The following is a 16969-nucleotide window of genomic DNA, read 5'->3' on the forward strand; positions in this document are numbered from 1 at the left end:
TTAAGTAACAGGGCATTGTAATATAATTATGAGACTTGAACAGTTCTAATTGGTATTAAAAAATTCTACAAGAATGTAAAGGTGAGGAAGAACAAAAAATAGAAATAGTTTCATTGTAGCAGGCTTTCAGCACTTGATCTCTATCCTACAATTCATGAAAATCAAGGTTGTTATGAATGATACTTGCCACCCAATAGTTGATTGGAGTTGCATAAAACTAAAATAGCATCATTTCCACCACAATAAATACTACCACCACACTTAAAGAACACATAACCAAGATTTTAACAGCTAAGCATAGCACAATGTACAACTACCATTGTTGGTGGCGTGGGTAGCGGTGGAGCTAGACTTGATGTTGGTGGCTTGGGCAACGATTGAGAGATTGGAGAAATGGAGAAACAAAAAGGGAGAGAGAAGAGCGTTAGGGACTAGATCTCATGGTGGAGCTCGTTGTGTGGGTGACGTCGGCACTGTCTGTGGTGGTTTGAGGCAGAACTGGAGGTTGGATCTGCCCTAGATGGCGGTAGGCAGCTCAATGGGCCTTCCTTACTGTGACTACATGGTGGCTGCAACAGAGAAATGCAGGAGAGATCGAGAGAGAGCTGCTGCTACTTGAAGGATTATTATTGTCCAGCTTGCTTCACGACTGCTGACGACGGCAACCGACAGAAGGAGAAGAGAGAGAAAAGACAAAGGGTCTTAGTCGAAAGAGAGAACTCGGGAGGGAGTGAGCCGACAATGAGAGAGAGAGGATTTATGTGTGGTCTGAAATTTTTCAAAACCAGATGAACAAAAATGTAATAAGACCAAGCAAAATAAGGGCATAAATGGAAAAAATGGAAAAATCAAACACAAGTTACTATTCATTTATGTTCAACTCATATACCCATTTTAAGATACAAGGAATATATATAGTTGATTCAAAGTATTGGTATTGGCTTCATCAAAAGGCTAATCATTTGTAAAATATAATGAATTTCATCAAAATAGAGCTGCATTGGATTAGCCAAAGAAATAAATGAAAAGTTTTGAGTTACAATAAATGATGGGTTTCTTCAAATTTGAAGGGTTACTGTTCACTCATCAAATCTATTTTTTATTTACTTTTAATCTGTAACGGTCTTTTTTATTCACGTTTAATCTTTAATCTTCTTGTAATAATAATGTAAGAATCAAACTAAATTATTAATTGACATATGATTAGTCTAATTGTAAAATATAAAAAAATAAAAATATTATTATTAAAAAAATAATATTATAGTATTATTTTAATAAATTTAATATGAAATTATGACTAGAAAAATTTTAAATTTATAAAAAATATTTTTTTTTATTAAATTTTAGAGATAACTTTAATAAAATTAATGTCAATACTCGATACCGATCCATAGATAATATCGTGAACTCGTGTACGTTGACTTGTCAATCGTGCTAGGAATCTGGTCCCTCGAGGTCGTGGTCGACCTCACGCGTTAATTTTATGAAACTTGGAACCTCATGCACGCCACGCATGCACGCCACCAGCTTAATTGACGTGCAAGACTTATTTGGGGGAGTGGGGTCCATTTTAATACTAAAAAACGCATAAAAAATATAATAATTTTTTTTAATTACGTCAGATGTTTTCGCGTATTTCAATTAATTTATAACCTTTATGGTCAAAATGGTAATTACAATGTTTTTCAATTTTGCATAAGAATAGTACATTAAGTTACATTTTTATTTATAAGATTTATTTTGTTAATTTTTTTTAATTTTTTATTTTATAATTTTTTACATATCAATAACTAATATGTAAAGAAATAAGTCTTTTGTAAATTTTTTTAATTACATTTATTATTTTCTTTTTGTATAATTGAAGCCTAATCGAAGACATGGATGATATATATAATTAATATTTTATTTTGAATAATTCATAATATAAATTAAATCAAAACATATGTGAGTTAAAGGGTGATAAATTTATTTTTCCCTAAAATATCCCATACCACCTTGTATATATATTATTTAACATCTATTATAATTTGAAAAAACATCACAATAATTAGACGCATACGGCATATGGATGAAGAATGTTGGAATTACCATTATAGTAGCTCTAGTTTTTTCCCCATTATTGTGCAAAATGTTATGTTAGCATATTTTAAATCCTCATGTCATCTTTCCGTCGTAAGTACTGAATATATTAGAGAGCAATGCTAGATATATTTTCTAAATGGAGACTGCAATACAAGTTTAGGCTATTTTAACTTTAAAATTTTTTAAAATTACAAAATTATCTCTCTAAAAATTATGTTTTCTCTCATTTAATAATGTGCCTGCACATACAGTCCCTACTTGAGGACTGTAAATAAAATTTCTCGATATTAGAGCACTATTAGAGCACGTATATACGTACGTACCTTTCCTACTATAGTGGGGAGCCCGATGGAGCACTCACCTCATGTCTGTTCACCTACTCTCGATATAACCCTTTCTTCTCCTGTTTTTCAACGTCCCAACTTCTTCAGATTCCACTGCAACGTTTGATTAAGCTATACGAGAGAGCTTGAAAGTACGTATAAGGACGTTCGATCGACTTGAGATGGGGGGGGCGCGGTGGTGCCTGTATTGGGGGGCTGTGGTCATGATACTGATCATAATAATGATAGAAGGTGGCCACGTTGAAGGAGGAGAAGTGACATACGATGGAAGATCTCTCATTATTGATGGGCAGAGAAAACTTCTCTTTTCTGGTTCTATTCACTATCCTCGTAGCACTCCTGAGGTAAACTATCATCATTTAAATATGTCGATCGACAATATTTCTTCTAAGCACAAAGAATTGGAACACATTTGGTCAAAATCTGATCTTTAGCAGTATATTCGTATATCATGCCCGGCAGACAGATCATCGACGATCAAGTTCATTATTTTCAACTTGTTCTAGGCTAGCTGATGTGTCCGGCCAATTCATCAATCTTCATCTTTGACATATACAGTTTCGGCAGCCATTTTCTCTGTAAAGAGGACAAAAACATTTTTTTTTTTTGGCAGAAATAAATTAAGCACAAAGCTCATGAACATTATATATATGTGACAACAATGTTAGCTAGCCGTCTTAATTACTGGTACATGAGATTTTCACAAACTAATATTTAAAAAAGGAAAAATAAATAAATCGGGCGCATGCAGATGTGGCCATCTTTGATATCAAAAGCCAAGGAAGGAGGATTGGACGTCATTCAAACCTATGTGTTTTGGAACCTCCACGAGCCCCAACTTGGTCAGGTACGTACTTAGTTCATAAACTCTAACTCTAACTCTCTCTCTCTCTCTCTCTCTGATCTCTCTCTGATATTAGTATATGCATGCATTTCGTGTAATTGAACAGTATGACTTCAGTGGAAGAAACGATCTGGTGGGATTCATAAAGGAAATCGAGGCTCAAGGGCTATATGCTTGCCTTAGGATTGGTCCTTTCATAGAGGGTGAATGGACTTATGGGTATGTGTGTGTGTATATATATATATATATGGAAAATGATTTACACACAATATTTTTTACAATTATATTTTAAATGAGGAGTATTTGTGGAAAATATCTTATAAAAGTAACATGATCATTTTATAAAAATATCCTCATTTTATAATATTATTGTATAATGTATTGTGTGTATATATATCATGTAATTACTCATATATATTCCCTTTCCGTGACGTCTTTACGCCAATATTTTTATATACTGCTGGCCCATTCGAGCGATCGAGCTCCTTGATGAGATCATGTGACTGACCTTAATTCTGTGCATGGTGTTTAATTAATGCACGCGTTTGGAACTTTTTCTCTAAATATAGGGGGTTTCCATTTTGGTTGCATGATATTCCTGGCATTGTTTATCGATCGGACAATGAACCCTTCAAGGTACGAACACCCATGCCTGCATGCATGATGCTCTCTCCCTCTTTAGTATGAAATCGATCGATGATCGATAGATAAAAGGGTTCAATCCATTCCGATCCGTTAATTATTAGCTGCATATATATATATATATATGCAGCGCTAATTGCAATATTATTCTTGTCATGCTAAATTAATTACGTGCATATATATATATAAAGCGGTAGCTAGTTAGTTAGTTTGATCATCATGTATTAGTAAATTAATATACTTGATATGAATTATAAATTATATATTATGATTAATTGATTATAACTTCCTTTTCTTTATAAATTTCTTTGTGATTTCACATGATATGTGTGCTAGTTTTACATGCAAAATTTTACAACAAAAATAGTGAAGATGATGAAGTCAGAGAGTCTATTTGCTTCACAAGGAGGTCCAATTATACTGTCACAGGTATTTATTATATTTACGTATAATACCTTTCTATCGATCTATATATCTATTGAGTTAATACTTTGAAAATAATTAAGGAATTAATATTATTGTTAATTAATTTACTTCATGATACAATATGTATATATATATATAGATGTATCTGATATGGACTTCCTGCTATCATGTACGTATATATGATGAGATATAGATCGAGAATGAATATGGAAACATTGAAGCAGCATTTAAGAAAAAAGGAGCCTCTTATGTTCGTTGGGCGGCTAAAATGGCGGTTGAGCTCCAAACTGGTGTACCATGGCTTATGTGCAAGCAAATTGATGCTCCTGATCCACTTGTTAGTAATTCCATCCTTCGCAGCTTTATATATATAATATTCTCAGCCAAATTAATTAATAATAGACTAATATATATAATAGTACTCCTACATGCAGCTTTTAGCTCTAGATGATTAGATCATCTAGTAATTTAGAATTTGATCAGCTTATTAATTAATTTCTTCCTTTTTAATATTCTACCACGACTGATTGCATATTGTATAATATATATATATATATATATATATATATATATATATCCCCTTAAAAGCCGCTATAAACATGAACAGTGACATAAACAGTAATAAATAGTAATACATGTTTTACGCTTTTCTTCTTCCACCTTACGTCTCTCTCTACATCCTCACAGCAAAACCACGACAAAATCACCATAAAATCACAAAATCATCACAAAAATACTACAAAATCAAAAAATCACCACACAAATCACCAAATCAACACACAGGTTTCCACACAAATCAAAAATCAGGGTCGTCGGCTAGAGCTTGGGAAGGAGGGAGATCTGTGAGAGAGTGAGAGAGAGTGGGCATGCATGAGGGGTAGATCAGGGCCATGGGTGGTTGGGGTAGGTCGAAGGTGGCCAGAGGAGGCTCATGACGGTGGCTGGACACCGTGGGTGGCGGCGCACGGCGGTGGAAGTGGGAGAACTCGTGTGTGAGGGAGGTGGACTTCTTGGGGGCAAACAACAGGGCGATGGAGGCCGAGCTCGCTAGAGGGGGATGGCCGGTGGGAGGGGAGGCTACCGTGGAGGTGGTGGTGCCGGAGGATGGCGCACGGCATCGCGGCAACATCAAGCCCATTCTGGCTGTGCACAGTCGAGAGAGAGGAAGAAAGTGAGAGAGTGAGACCGGTGTGGGGGGGACTCGCTGGAGTGAGGTGGTGCCAGTGGAAGGGGCGATGAGGCTCACCGGCGCACTGCAGCGCCGGATTGGGCAGAGGAAGAATCAGCTTGGAGAGGGGCAACGCACCGGGTACGCTGAAGGAGGAGAGAGAGAATGGAGGGAAAAGCGAGGAAGAATAAAGATGGGTCTGGGTATTTAACCCAGTCACTTTGTCTTGGGATCTTCAAAACGTTCTAACGGTAGAAGATTAAAATACTGATTTGAAATGCGTAAACATTAACTTAATTAAAAACACTGAGAGAAATTAAGATAGAATATTATTTAAACTAATAATAATGTCACCATCGACCTTATTATTAACACACATGAAGATTTGGGTTTGGTAAACTGCGGGAAAATACTATGAAAGAAATCGAAAAGCAGAACACAAGATGGCACAACCATAATTATAGCATGTCACACAAGGGCATAAACGGCTCAAAAAGTGTCCAACAAAAAGAAAATTATATAAATAATTAGAATTTTTAATATAATTTAAATATCATAATATTCTTAATTAACTAAAATCATTTAAATAAAATAATTTTCTACCTTTATAATATTTTTGGAGTTTTCAAAATAGAAGAGACTTACTTAAATGATGAAAAATTGTGAGAACAATATAAAAATAAAAGACTCTAAATTTTTTTAGTACTCCTTAGGCTATTGAGTAGTATGGTTAAATTCTATAATTTATATATTTTGTTAAGAAAGCTATTAATAGAATATCTAAAATTTTTTAATTTTCATATTACTCATATTACTGTAATATTTTGTTATCATTATAATAATTGTTAAAATTTATTTTTCTATTCCTGTGTATTAAATTATTGACTAATTAATTTTATTTAAAAAAATATATTATTTTTACATCTTATAAATATTAGCACTAAAAAAGCATGCATTGTACGTCACTTCACAACTAGTATTTATATATATGTGCATGCAGATTAACACTTGCAACGGGATGATGTGTGGAGAAACTTTCAGTGGACCCAACTCACCAAATAAGCCATCATTATGGACAGAGAATTGGACATCTTTGTACGTACGCAGCTTTCAATATCATCATCATCATGTGATTATTAATTCAATTAAATAAATTACTGACTATATATTACCATATATAATACATGATATTATACATAGGAGTACTGTATATATATATATATTTATATTTATATTTTGAGAGTACGTAGATCAGTCAACTGAGTGTATGTTTTTTTTTTCTTTTAATTTGAAGCTTCCAGGTATACGGTGGGAAGCCATACATAAGATCTGCTGAAGACATCGCATTTCATGTGGCACTTTTTATTGCAAGAATTAACGGAAGCTACATAAATTATTACATGGTAGTACTATATATTATTGTATTTAATTTTTAAATCATCCCAAATTATGCTGATTAATGTATTTTCCTAATATTTTCACTTGATCGATCAGCAAAGATCTTTGCCATACATATATTATTATTATTACAAAATCGTTGGATTAAAATTCTGTAGCGCCTAGACTTTCTTATATCTGAACTTTAGGGTATAGACTAGGTAATTAGTATTAATTATCGATATTGTAATGTCTACTTTATATATTTATCTATAATCTCTCTCCTATTCTAGGCGTTAAAATTCTTAGAGCTAGCTAGGATTCAAATATGAAACAATTTTAATTCTCTTAGCCTCTATCATATATATATAATTAGAAAAAATCTTCTTTGCAGCCTACTGTTGGGAGAAGCCCCAGCACACTCAACATGCTGAGTTGAAAAAAAAAAAAAATTATGTGAGGTGTGTGGAGAGTGTAATGTACAGTAGGCTGATGAGTAGCATTTCTTGTATAATTATTATATTTCATCTAATACTACACTCATATGCAGTACCATGGTGGAACTAATCTTGGGAGAACAGGCGCCGCATATGTCACCACAAGTTATTATGATCAAGCTCCACTAGATGAATATGGTATAAATTAGTGACGAGTATTAATGTTAGATATATATATATATATAGATATACAATCATGATCATGACGCTTGCATAGTTCTCTATATATAATATGACTGCAAATATCATTTCTTATTAGTAGCATACAAATCAATGATCTTACGTACGGTAAAATAATTATACCACTTTTTAATTAAGTTTTATTTAATTTAGGACTAATAAGGCAACCTAAGTGGGGGCATCTTAAGGAGTTACACGCTGCAATGAAACAATGCTCTGCAACTTTACTGCAAGGAGTGCGAACAAATTTCTCTTTAGGTCAATATCAAGAGGTGATCATGATCATGTCTCAAAGTTTTGTGCATGCATATAAATATATATATAAATATTCATAATTTAATCGTCTATATATATATATATATATATTAACTGATCATGATCAAGCCTATGTTTTCCAAGAAGAGACTGGAGGAGGTTGCGTAGCATTTCTTACAAATTATGATGGCCATAATGTTACTGTGCAATTTCAAAATACAGCATTTGAATTGCTTCCAAAATCAATCAGTATTCTACGAGACTGTGAAACTGTAATCTTTAACACGGCAAAGGTGAGTTATAAATATTGGAACATTGATCATGTAATTTGCTCATGTACTTGTCCTGTTTAGTTTCTATCATGCATACATGAGTTATAATCTTGATATGCTAAATATATAAGAGAGAGAGAGAGATATATATATATATCATGAGTTAATGTTGTGTGCTGAAGTTCTTATTATTGATCTCTTAATTATTAATTTATATTTGGAAATTAATTATAAGGTGAATACAGAACAACATAATAAGAGAATCTTAAAACGTACCCAAAAGTTTGATTCAAGTGATAGCTGGGAAGAATTCAACGATGTCCTCCCCAAGATGGAAGATACATCACTAGAATCGAATACATTTCTAGAGCAAATGAATACAACCAAAGATAAATCCGATTATCTCTGGTATACTCTTAGGTACGTACGTACAATTCATTATATTAATCTTCTAATCTATGTAAATTTTTATTCATAAATAATCGCGTATCGCAGTCGTACGTTATACGTGCCAGCTTCTCTCTCCTTTGCTTCAATTAATTAATTAATCATGTACGTTGAATTTCAGGTTTGAACACAACTTGTCTTGCACTAAGCCAGTACTTCATGTCGAATCTTTTGGGCACGTTGCACATGCTTTTTTGAACAACATTTATATAGGTACGTATATTAACGCATATATACGTACTACGTACACTACTTAATAAAATCATTAATCTTCTAATTAATTGGAAAGATCGAGATCAAGACTTTTTTTCCTTTCTTTGTTAATTTCTTTTTTTTGTGCAAAAGATAAGTAGCCATGCATATAATATTAGTGCTAAAACTCGATCGATCACTACAAGAAAACTGCTTATTTGTGGCCATTTAATTCCAGTAAAATGACTATTTACAGTCAAAATGAGTTTGTTTTGGTCACAAATAACATTTTCGCCGCAATTAAATAGTCACAAAAGTCTATTTTTCTTGTAGTGGATCACCTATTTCGTTCGATTGCATGTATTAATTGTAATTGATGATCAGGAGCTGCACATGGAAATCATAACGTGAAGGGATTCACAATGGACATTCCGATAATGTTAAATGATGGGATCAACAATATTTCTATAGCAAGCGTTATGGTCGGCCTACCGGTAATTATTTATTAAAAATTTTTATGTATAAAATAATATATGATTTAATAAAGTACTTATATGATATAATTTGATTTAAAAGATAATAAAATTTTACTATCCAAGCTGTGATATATATGAATCGATGATGTGTTCTATATTATGCATGATATGTTTATATGATATGTTTGTTGTGTACGTGAAGGATTCAGGAGCTTTCCTAGAACGCAAGTTTACTGGCTTAAGAAAAGTAGAAATTCAATGCACTGAAAAAGAGTTCTATAACTTTATAAACTTCACGTGGGGATATCAGGTTCTCTTTTATCTCTGTTTTCAACAATTTTTTTTTTTTTTAATGGGAATCATCGATTTATATATAGTACTGAACATTAATTAATGTTTTGTTCCTAATTAATTTATATAGGTTGGACTGCTCGGAGAGAAGTTACAGATTTATAGGGAAGAAAATCTGGATAATGTAGTGTGGAAACAAAGTACTGAAACCTCAATCAATCGAACATTTACATGGTACAAGGTAAGTATGCATGAAATTTAGGTCCGGTTTGGAATTTGGATTAAATTAAGATCAATTTAATTCAATTTAATTTTAAACTAAATCTAACATCTAAACATCTAACTCTCAAATCATTAAATTTATCTCAACTCAAATTATTTTTTCACGTGAAGTTCACAATATTTTTTAACTTAATACCTTTTTATATGCAGGATCCATAATTTTTTTCAATTTCTCATAAATATATCTAAATTCATATTAATATTTAAACATATCTAAGCTCATTTTAGATGAATCTCATAAAATTTACTCCATTATCTCAATTCACTCTTATTCATAAATAACTCAGCTCAGCTCAGCATCCTAAGTTAATGAAAAAAATACCACTTATAAGAAATTGTATCCAAATTTGCAGACATTTTTCGATGCACCAATGGGAAATGACCCCGTGGCCTTGAACCTTAGCACAATGGGGAAAGGTGAGGCTTGGGTTAATGGCCGAAGCATTGGTCGTTATTGGGTTTCTTTCCTCGACTCTAATGGCAACCCATCACAAACAATGTAAGTAGCACTTCACAACGCTCTACAGTACTAGTTTTCTTTTCTTTCTTTATTTTTTTTAATTATTTTACAATCTATTTTATAATAAATATATATATATAAGATTTTGAAAAATTTAGAAATTAGTTGTAAGTTGATATTTTTATATATTTGAGAATATTTGAAGTAAATGACTCCGAAACTATAGAATATCCAAGTCGTTAAATTCGGAGTTTAGGCTTCAGTTTATATATGTCTCACTCTATTCCGGCAATGGGCTTTTTTTGGGTCTATGCTTTTGGGCCTACAGTTGCTTAAAGCCTTAAAAAAAACATATAAGATAATTTCAAACATTTTCATGCTATGTTTATGAGAAAGATTATAAAGTTTTACACTATATATCTCTATCTAAATAATATGTAATTTATCATTTTTATTATTTTATTTAAATATATATATATTTTTTTTTTTGAATCAAAACAATCCATCATCTTTCATATATCAGTAATAGTATCATTACAAATCTTGTCCTGTAATACAATCGAAAAAAACCCCTCAGGGCCATCCTCTATCCATACCAACTCCTCACTAGACATAATAGCAAACTGGCCAAGGAAGTGAGCTAATCTGTTTCCTTCTCTAAATGTATGTTTAAGAATCCAATTTGGATGTATACAAAGAATTCCTTTAATATCTTCTATAATCTGTCCATGCCATTCCAAGCACTCCTCTCTATCATTCACAGCTTTAATCACCTCCAAAGAGTCACCCTCGAGCACTGCCTTTTGTATGTTGAGTTCTGCACATAAGCAAAGGGCCCTCCATAAAGCAGTAGCTTCAGCAATCACAGCAGATTGGATACAATCTTTTGGCATGCATAGAGAAACCTGTACATTTCCTTCTTCATCTCTAACTACCACACCAGCTCCCATCTTTCTCTGGTTTGCCTTGAAAGCAGCATCCCAATTTACCTTCACAAAGCCTTCTTTTGGAGCTTCCCATCTTACCATCATTCTCTCCACTGCAGCAGTTTTACTTCGCTCTATCCCTTGCTGTTGTGCTTGTTGGAACTCATTAAGATTTGCTCTTGCTTGCTGCAATACACTCCCAGGGCTAGTAAACTTCCTTTCAAAAATCCACCCATTCCTTCTAAGCCATATATATTGCATGACAGATACTACCATCTCCATACTATCCAGAGGCAATTCAGCTATTAATTTCCTCCACACCTCAGCCAAATCCACCTCAGATGACTTCCACTTCTGCACTGGACTCTCCTTCTCAGCCCATACATCCATTGTTGCAGGACAGCTCCATAAGACATGGCAAATAGTTTCATCTTCTCTTAAACAAATAGGACAGATTGGCTTCTTCACCACCTTTCTTCTGTATAGGTTCTCATTGGTAGGAAGACAGTTATTAAGAGCCTTCCATAAGAAATTTTTAACCACTCCCGAGGTATTAAGTTGCCACAACTCTCTCCACCCTTCTTTGATCTTCCTTCCATCAGATGGCTCCCCTTTTGAATCCTTCTTCCTACTAATATCAAGATGGTAGGCACTCCTTACACTATAATACCCATTCTTAGAGTAAGCCCATATTCTTTTGTCCTCCAACCCAGAATAGCTCATAGGGATGTTGCAGATGACTTCAGCTTCCTCCTCATTAACAGTAGCCTTCACCACCTCTCTATTCCACTTGCCATCATTCCCAATCAACTCTGCCACCTTTGCTTCAGCATTCAGAAATTTAATGGGAGACTGCACTCGATGAGATGGTTTATTGGGTAGCCATTTATCACCCCAAACTTTAATATTTAAACCATTACCCACTCTCCATACAAGCCCTTCCTTCAACAATTTCATAGATCCCCATATGCTTCTCCAGATCATAGAAGGTCCATAGCCCAGCTTTGAGTTCAACACATCAGTATTTTTAAAATACTTGGCCCTTAACACCATGGCAGCAATAGAATCTGGTTTATTAATGAGCCTCCAACACTGCTTTGCTAAGAGAGCAGTATTGAAACTCTCCAACTCTCTAAACCCAAGTCCACCAATCATCTTTGCACATCCCATTTTCTCCCAACTAGCCCATTGAATTTTTTTCTCATTGTTTTTATAACCCCACCAGAATCTAGCCATAATACTAGCTATTTCTTTACACAACCTTTTAGGCAACCTAAACACACTCATGTGGTATGTAGGAATGGACTGAATAACTGCTTTAATTAAAACTTCTTTACCAGCAGGAGATAGGAATTGATTTTTCCAGCTGTTAACCTTCTGCCAAACCCTGTCCTTAATTCCTCTAAAAGTATCATATCGAGCTCTTCCAACCATAGTAGGCAACCCCAAGTATTTTTCACAGTTATTTTGCACCCTTGCCCTAAGATCTTGCACAATCTTTTCCTTCTCATCCTGCTTAACTCGAGAGCTAAACAAAATAGTGGTTTTTTGTAGATTCATGCACTGACCAGAGGCTTCTTCATATACCCTTAGGAGTTCCTTCACTTTCAACCATTCAGCCCATTTAGCCCTTGCAAAGATGATACAATCGTCAGCAAATAGGAGATGAGAGACCCTTATACCTCCTCTTGCAGCAGCCATGCCTTTGATTTCACCCTTATCCTCAGCTGCATTAATAATGCTACTTAACCCCTTAGCACACAACAAAAATAGGTATGGGGATATTGGGTCCCCTTGCCTAATGCCTCGTGAGGGATATATAACATCACCTGGCCTTCCATTCACCAACACAGCATAAGAAACAGAAGTTATACATTCCATAATCAAGCCAACCCATCTCTCCCCGAACCCCATTTTCTTCATGACAGCTTGTAAAAAAACCCACTCAACCCTATCATAGGCTTTTGAGATATCCTTCTTTAGTGCCATACTTCCTTTTTTTCCTTTAGACCTGGTCTTCATTGAATGCAATATTTCATAAGCTGCTATCACATTATCTAAAATCAACCTACCAGGAATAAAAGCACTTTGATTTTTAGCTATGATCTCATCAAGTACCAACTTCAGCCTGTTTGCAAGGGTCTTCGAAATTAACTTGTATAAGACATTACACAAGCTAATTGGTCTGAAATCACCAACCTTCTTAGGCTCAACCACTTTTGGTATAAGGGCCACATAAGTAAAATTGATAGATTTGTCAAGTGCACCCCCATTTAGAAAACTCAACACTGCATCACAGACCTTATCCCCAACTGTAGACCAAAAAGTTTGAAAAAAGCATACAGCAAACCCATCAGGGCCAGGGGCTTTCAAAGGATCCATTTGCTTGAGAGCTGCTTCAACCTCCTCCCTAGTGAAAAGCTTTTCCAATTCTTCATTCATCTGTTCAGTGACTCGAGTCCCAATAGATTGTATCCCTTTCATCACCTGATCACAGGAAGGGGCTGCTGTTTTATAAACCTCAGTGTAGTATTGTCTAAAGGCCTCCACTACCTCCTCATTCCCTTCCTTTATTTCTGAGTTAGCATCCAAAACAGAAATGATTTGGTTCTTTTTCCTTCTCTGCTTGACACAAGTATGGAAGAACTTAGTATTTTTGTCCCCTAAGGAATACCAATTCTTTTTTGCCCTCTGCCTCCACCTTATATCTTCTTTCTCCAGCAGTAAGCCTACCTCCTGTTGTAATCTATGAAGTTCTGTAACATTGTGTGGCCCTTCACTATCCTGCAGCTCCTTGATTTTCTTGTTCAATAATTCAATATCCTGACATCTCTCCCCATCCCTTCTTCGAAACATACTACTCAACTTGCCACCACACTCTCTCAACATTTTCTGGATACTCACAAGAGGTTCTCTAGCACATTGAGAAGTATCAACCCATGTTGTTTTAATTACCTCTTCACATTCAGCCTCTCTTATCCAGCTTGCCTCAAACTTAAAGGGATATTGTCTTCTTACATCAAGTCTCCTATCCTTCCTAACATACATTAAAATTGGAACATGATCAGAGCTACTTGCTGTAAGCCCTTCCACTTTAGCCTTCCCAAACATAGTAATCCACTCACTGTTGACAACAAATCTGTCCAGCCTTTCCTTTGTAAACGTGTGGTCTGAATGTCTGTTGCTCCATGTAAAAAAGCTACCACTCATTCCCACATCCACCAGTTTGTTCATTTCTAAGGCTTCCCTAAAACCCGAGATCAATTTCTCCTCTCTTCTATTACCTCCACATTTCTCATTTTGTGATAATAATTCATTGAAATCACCAGCTACACACCATGCCCTTCCATCAAGTGGATTCAACTGCTTCAGAAGCTCCCACGATTGCCACCTCTTGCTTGCATCTGGATTTCCATAGAATCCAGTAAAACACCATCTTCCATAATCCCCAACTATAACAGAAGCACTAATATGCCACTGTGAATAACTTTCTATCACTACCTCATTTTCCACCTCCCAAAACAAAGATAAACCACCTTTTCTTCCCAGTGGATTAATAGCCAAACACCCTTCCATCCCCAACCTCCTTTTCAACTTTTCAACAACATTAGCTTTAATGAGTGTTTCAATAAGAAACACAATTTTGGGTCTCTTCTTCTTCACCAAAAGGTAAAGATCCTGAACTGTTCGAGGGTTCCCAAGCCCTCGACAGTTCCAACATAAGGTATTCATAATGCCAGGTGGTGCTGCACAGCAGCCACCACCCCTAGTCCATCATCACAGACCATATCATCATAACTTTTCATCTTCTTTCCTTCCATGCGCATATCATCTCCATCCCCCACACACTCAGTGCCTCTCTTAACCCCAGAAATTATGCTAGAAGACTTACTAGGCTCAGGCCTAGCCCTAGCCCTTCTCTTCCATCGTGAAGCTCTTGTGCACTCCTGGTTTTGTTCTGATTCAATGGAGCTTAACTTTCCAACCAGCAAGATGTCCTTCTGCAGCTCATTCACCTCTTGATCATCATTCCTCACACAGATTGGGGCTATAGACATTATTTCTTGAGGTTTCACTCGCAGCTCCTGATTTTCACACAGTTGAGAATACACATCATCCACTCCCTTACCCTCTTCAGAAACTTCCTTAACCCTTCCTTCCTCTTGATTCTCCCGTTTCCTCTCCTCATCATTAACTCCATGAACATGATCTGGACAATCACCCCTCTCCTCACCTCCTCCCCCCCCTTTTTGCTCTCCCACCTTAACTGCACCTCTTCTATTTTGAGGAAGAGCTCGAAGCCAAACACCATATTGACCTACACTCCCCTCACTCTCTTTACAACCATCCTTGCCATGGACAATTCTTCCACAGCTAAAACATAATCTAGGTAATTTTTCATACTGAAAAGGTACCCAAATTTTCCTTCCATCCACAGCAATGGTCCTACCTCTGGCTACAGGTTTTCTCAGATCACACTCCACTTTTACCCTCAAACATTTCCCCCATGCCGAACCATCCTTTTGCACATCAACTTCACTGACCTTCCCCATCGAACTCCCAATCAATTCCCCCATTTGTTTATTCATATAACTCAATGGTAGATTTAACATTTGTACCCATAGATACGCATGGTCAAAATCAAACAAGCTTGGTTGCAATCCACCATTAAAGTCAAGTAAAACAAAAAGGTAACTGTCAAACAGCCATGGACAGCCATCAAGCACCTTCCACTTTTCTCGTCGATTAGCAAAGGTAATCACAAAGCAATTACCTCCAATCTCTTGAAATTCCAGGGGCTTGCCAACCTTCCACACTTTTTCCATCATAGATTGAGCAACTTCCTTTCCAATTCTGCGCTCAGAGATTATCTTCCCGATCAAACTTCTATCCCCTTTTTGTTCCATCGAATCACATACACCTCTCCCGATCTCAATCGGACAATCCTCCTCATCGTTCAGCTTCAGTCTCTTCCATACTTCCTCCATTTCTTCCATCACACCGCTAAGCCTGCACTCGCAAGCAAAGAAAAACTTCCTTCCTCAACCGAGGAAGAAGACGTAACCGCTTCACCTCAAGGGGTTCTCCAAGCGGGAAAAACCGTTGAGAGAAGAATAAATATATATATATTTAAGTATTCTTATAAAAGGTCAAAAATAATAAATTACATATTTATTAGATAGAAATATATAATATAAGACTTTCATATAAAATTTCTCTCAATAAAAATCCTAAATTATATTTTCGTTAGGTTGAGTTAAGTGTTGATTAATTTCTTGTCTATACTTTTATGCTTTTCTAGGTATCATATTCCTCGATCGTTTCTCAAAATTTCTGGAAATCTTTTGGTTTTGCTCGAAGAAATTGGTGGAAACCCTTTTCAGATTTTCTTGAATACCGTCTCGATTATCAATGTACGTGAAGATATCACTTATTATCACCTTTCTCAATAATTAGATAGAAAAATGATGTACTGTATATGAACAATCTCATTATCATCATCACCATCTTATCTTCTTATGTAATATCGAATAATTAGAAAATAAATAAAAATAATATAAAACTTTTTAATCATTTGATATCGCATCAGAAATAACAGTTAAAATAGATAATGAATAACACGTCTATAGACGGTATTGACATATATTTATTATTTTCAACTTAATTTTCCTATGTATTTAAAAAAAAAAATTATTATAACCACAAAGGTTCATAAAAGTAAACTTTTAAATTGATATTATTTCATGTAATATATTTGATTTATTTTATAATAAAAATAATTATACAATTTGACGTATCACATTAAAT

At 35.0% G+C, this 16969-nt stretch overlaps 1 protein-coding gene across 1 annotated transcript; it reads left to right on the top strand.

Annotated features, from left to right (window-relative positions):
* Positions 1-2620: 2620 nt before the first annotated feature.
* LOC108996213 (beta-galactosidase 6-like) lies at positions 2621-16614 on the top strand. Its single transcript, XM_035689709.1, has 18 exons — positions 2621-2770; positions 3178-3273; positions 3377-3489; positions 3840-3906; positions 4249-4341; positions 4532-4675; positions 6507-6601; positions 6801-6909; positions 7434-7518; positions 7714-7830; positions 7942-8108; positions 8323-8507; positions 8656-8747; positions 9111-9220; positions 9405-9512; positions 9624-9734; positions 10129-10274; positions 16464-16614. Exons 1-18 carry the CDS (start codon positions 2630-2632, stop codon positions 16612-16614), a joined length of 2130 nt encoding a protein of 709 aa, XP_035545602.1. The 5' UTR covers positions 2621-2629.
* Positions 16615-16969: the final 355 nt, after the last annotated feature.

This window comes from Juglans regia, chromosome 1, assembly GCF_001411555.2.
Source record: "Juglans regia cultivar Chandler chromosome 1, Walnut 2.0, whole genome shotgun sequence".
Taxonomy (NCBI): Eukaryota; Viridiplantae; Streptophyta; class Magnoliopsida; order Fagales; family Juglandaceae; genus Juglans; species Juglans regia.

Excerpts from the sequence above, each read along its gene's own strand:
- LOC108996213 (XM_035689709.1), top strand. The coding sequence starts at position 2,630 with ATGATACTGATCATAATAATGATAGAAGGTGGCCACGTTGAAGGAGGA. Across the intron at positions 6,602-6,800 it reads ACAGAGAATTGGACATCTTT|CTTCCAGGTATACGGTGGGA; the intron begins GTACGTACGCAG and ends TTTAATTTGAAG. Across the intron at positions 7,519-7,713 it reads AGCTCCACTAGATGAATATG|GACTAATAAGGCAACCTAAG; the intron begins GTATAAATTAGT and ends TATTTAATTTAG.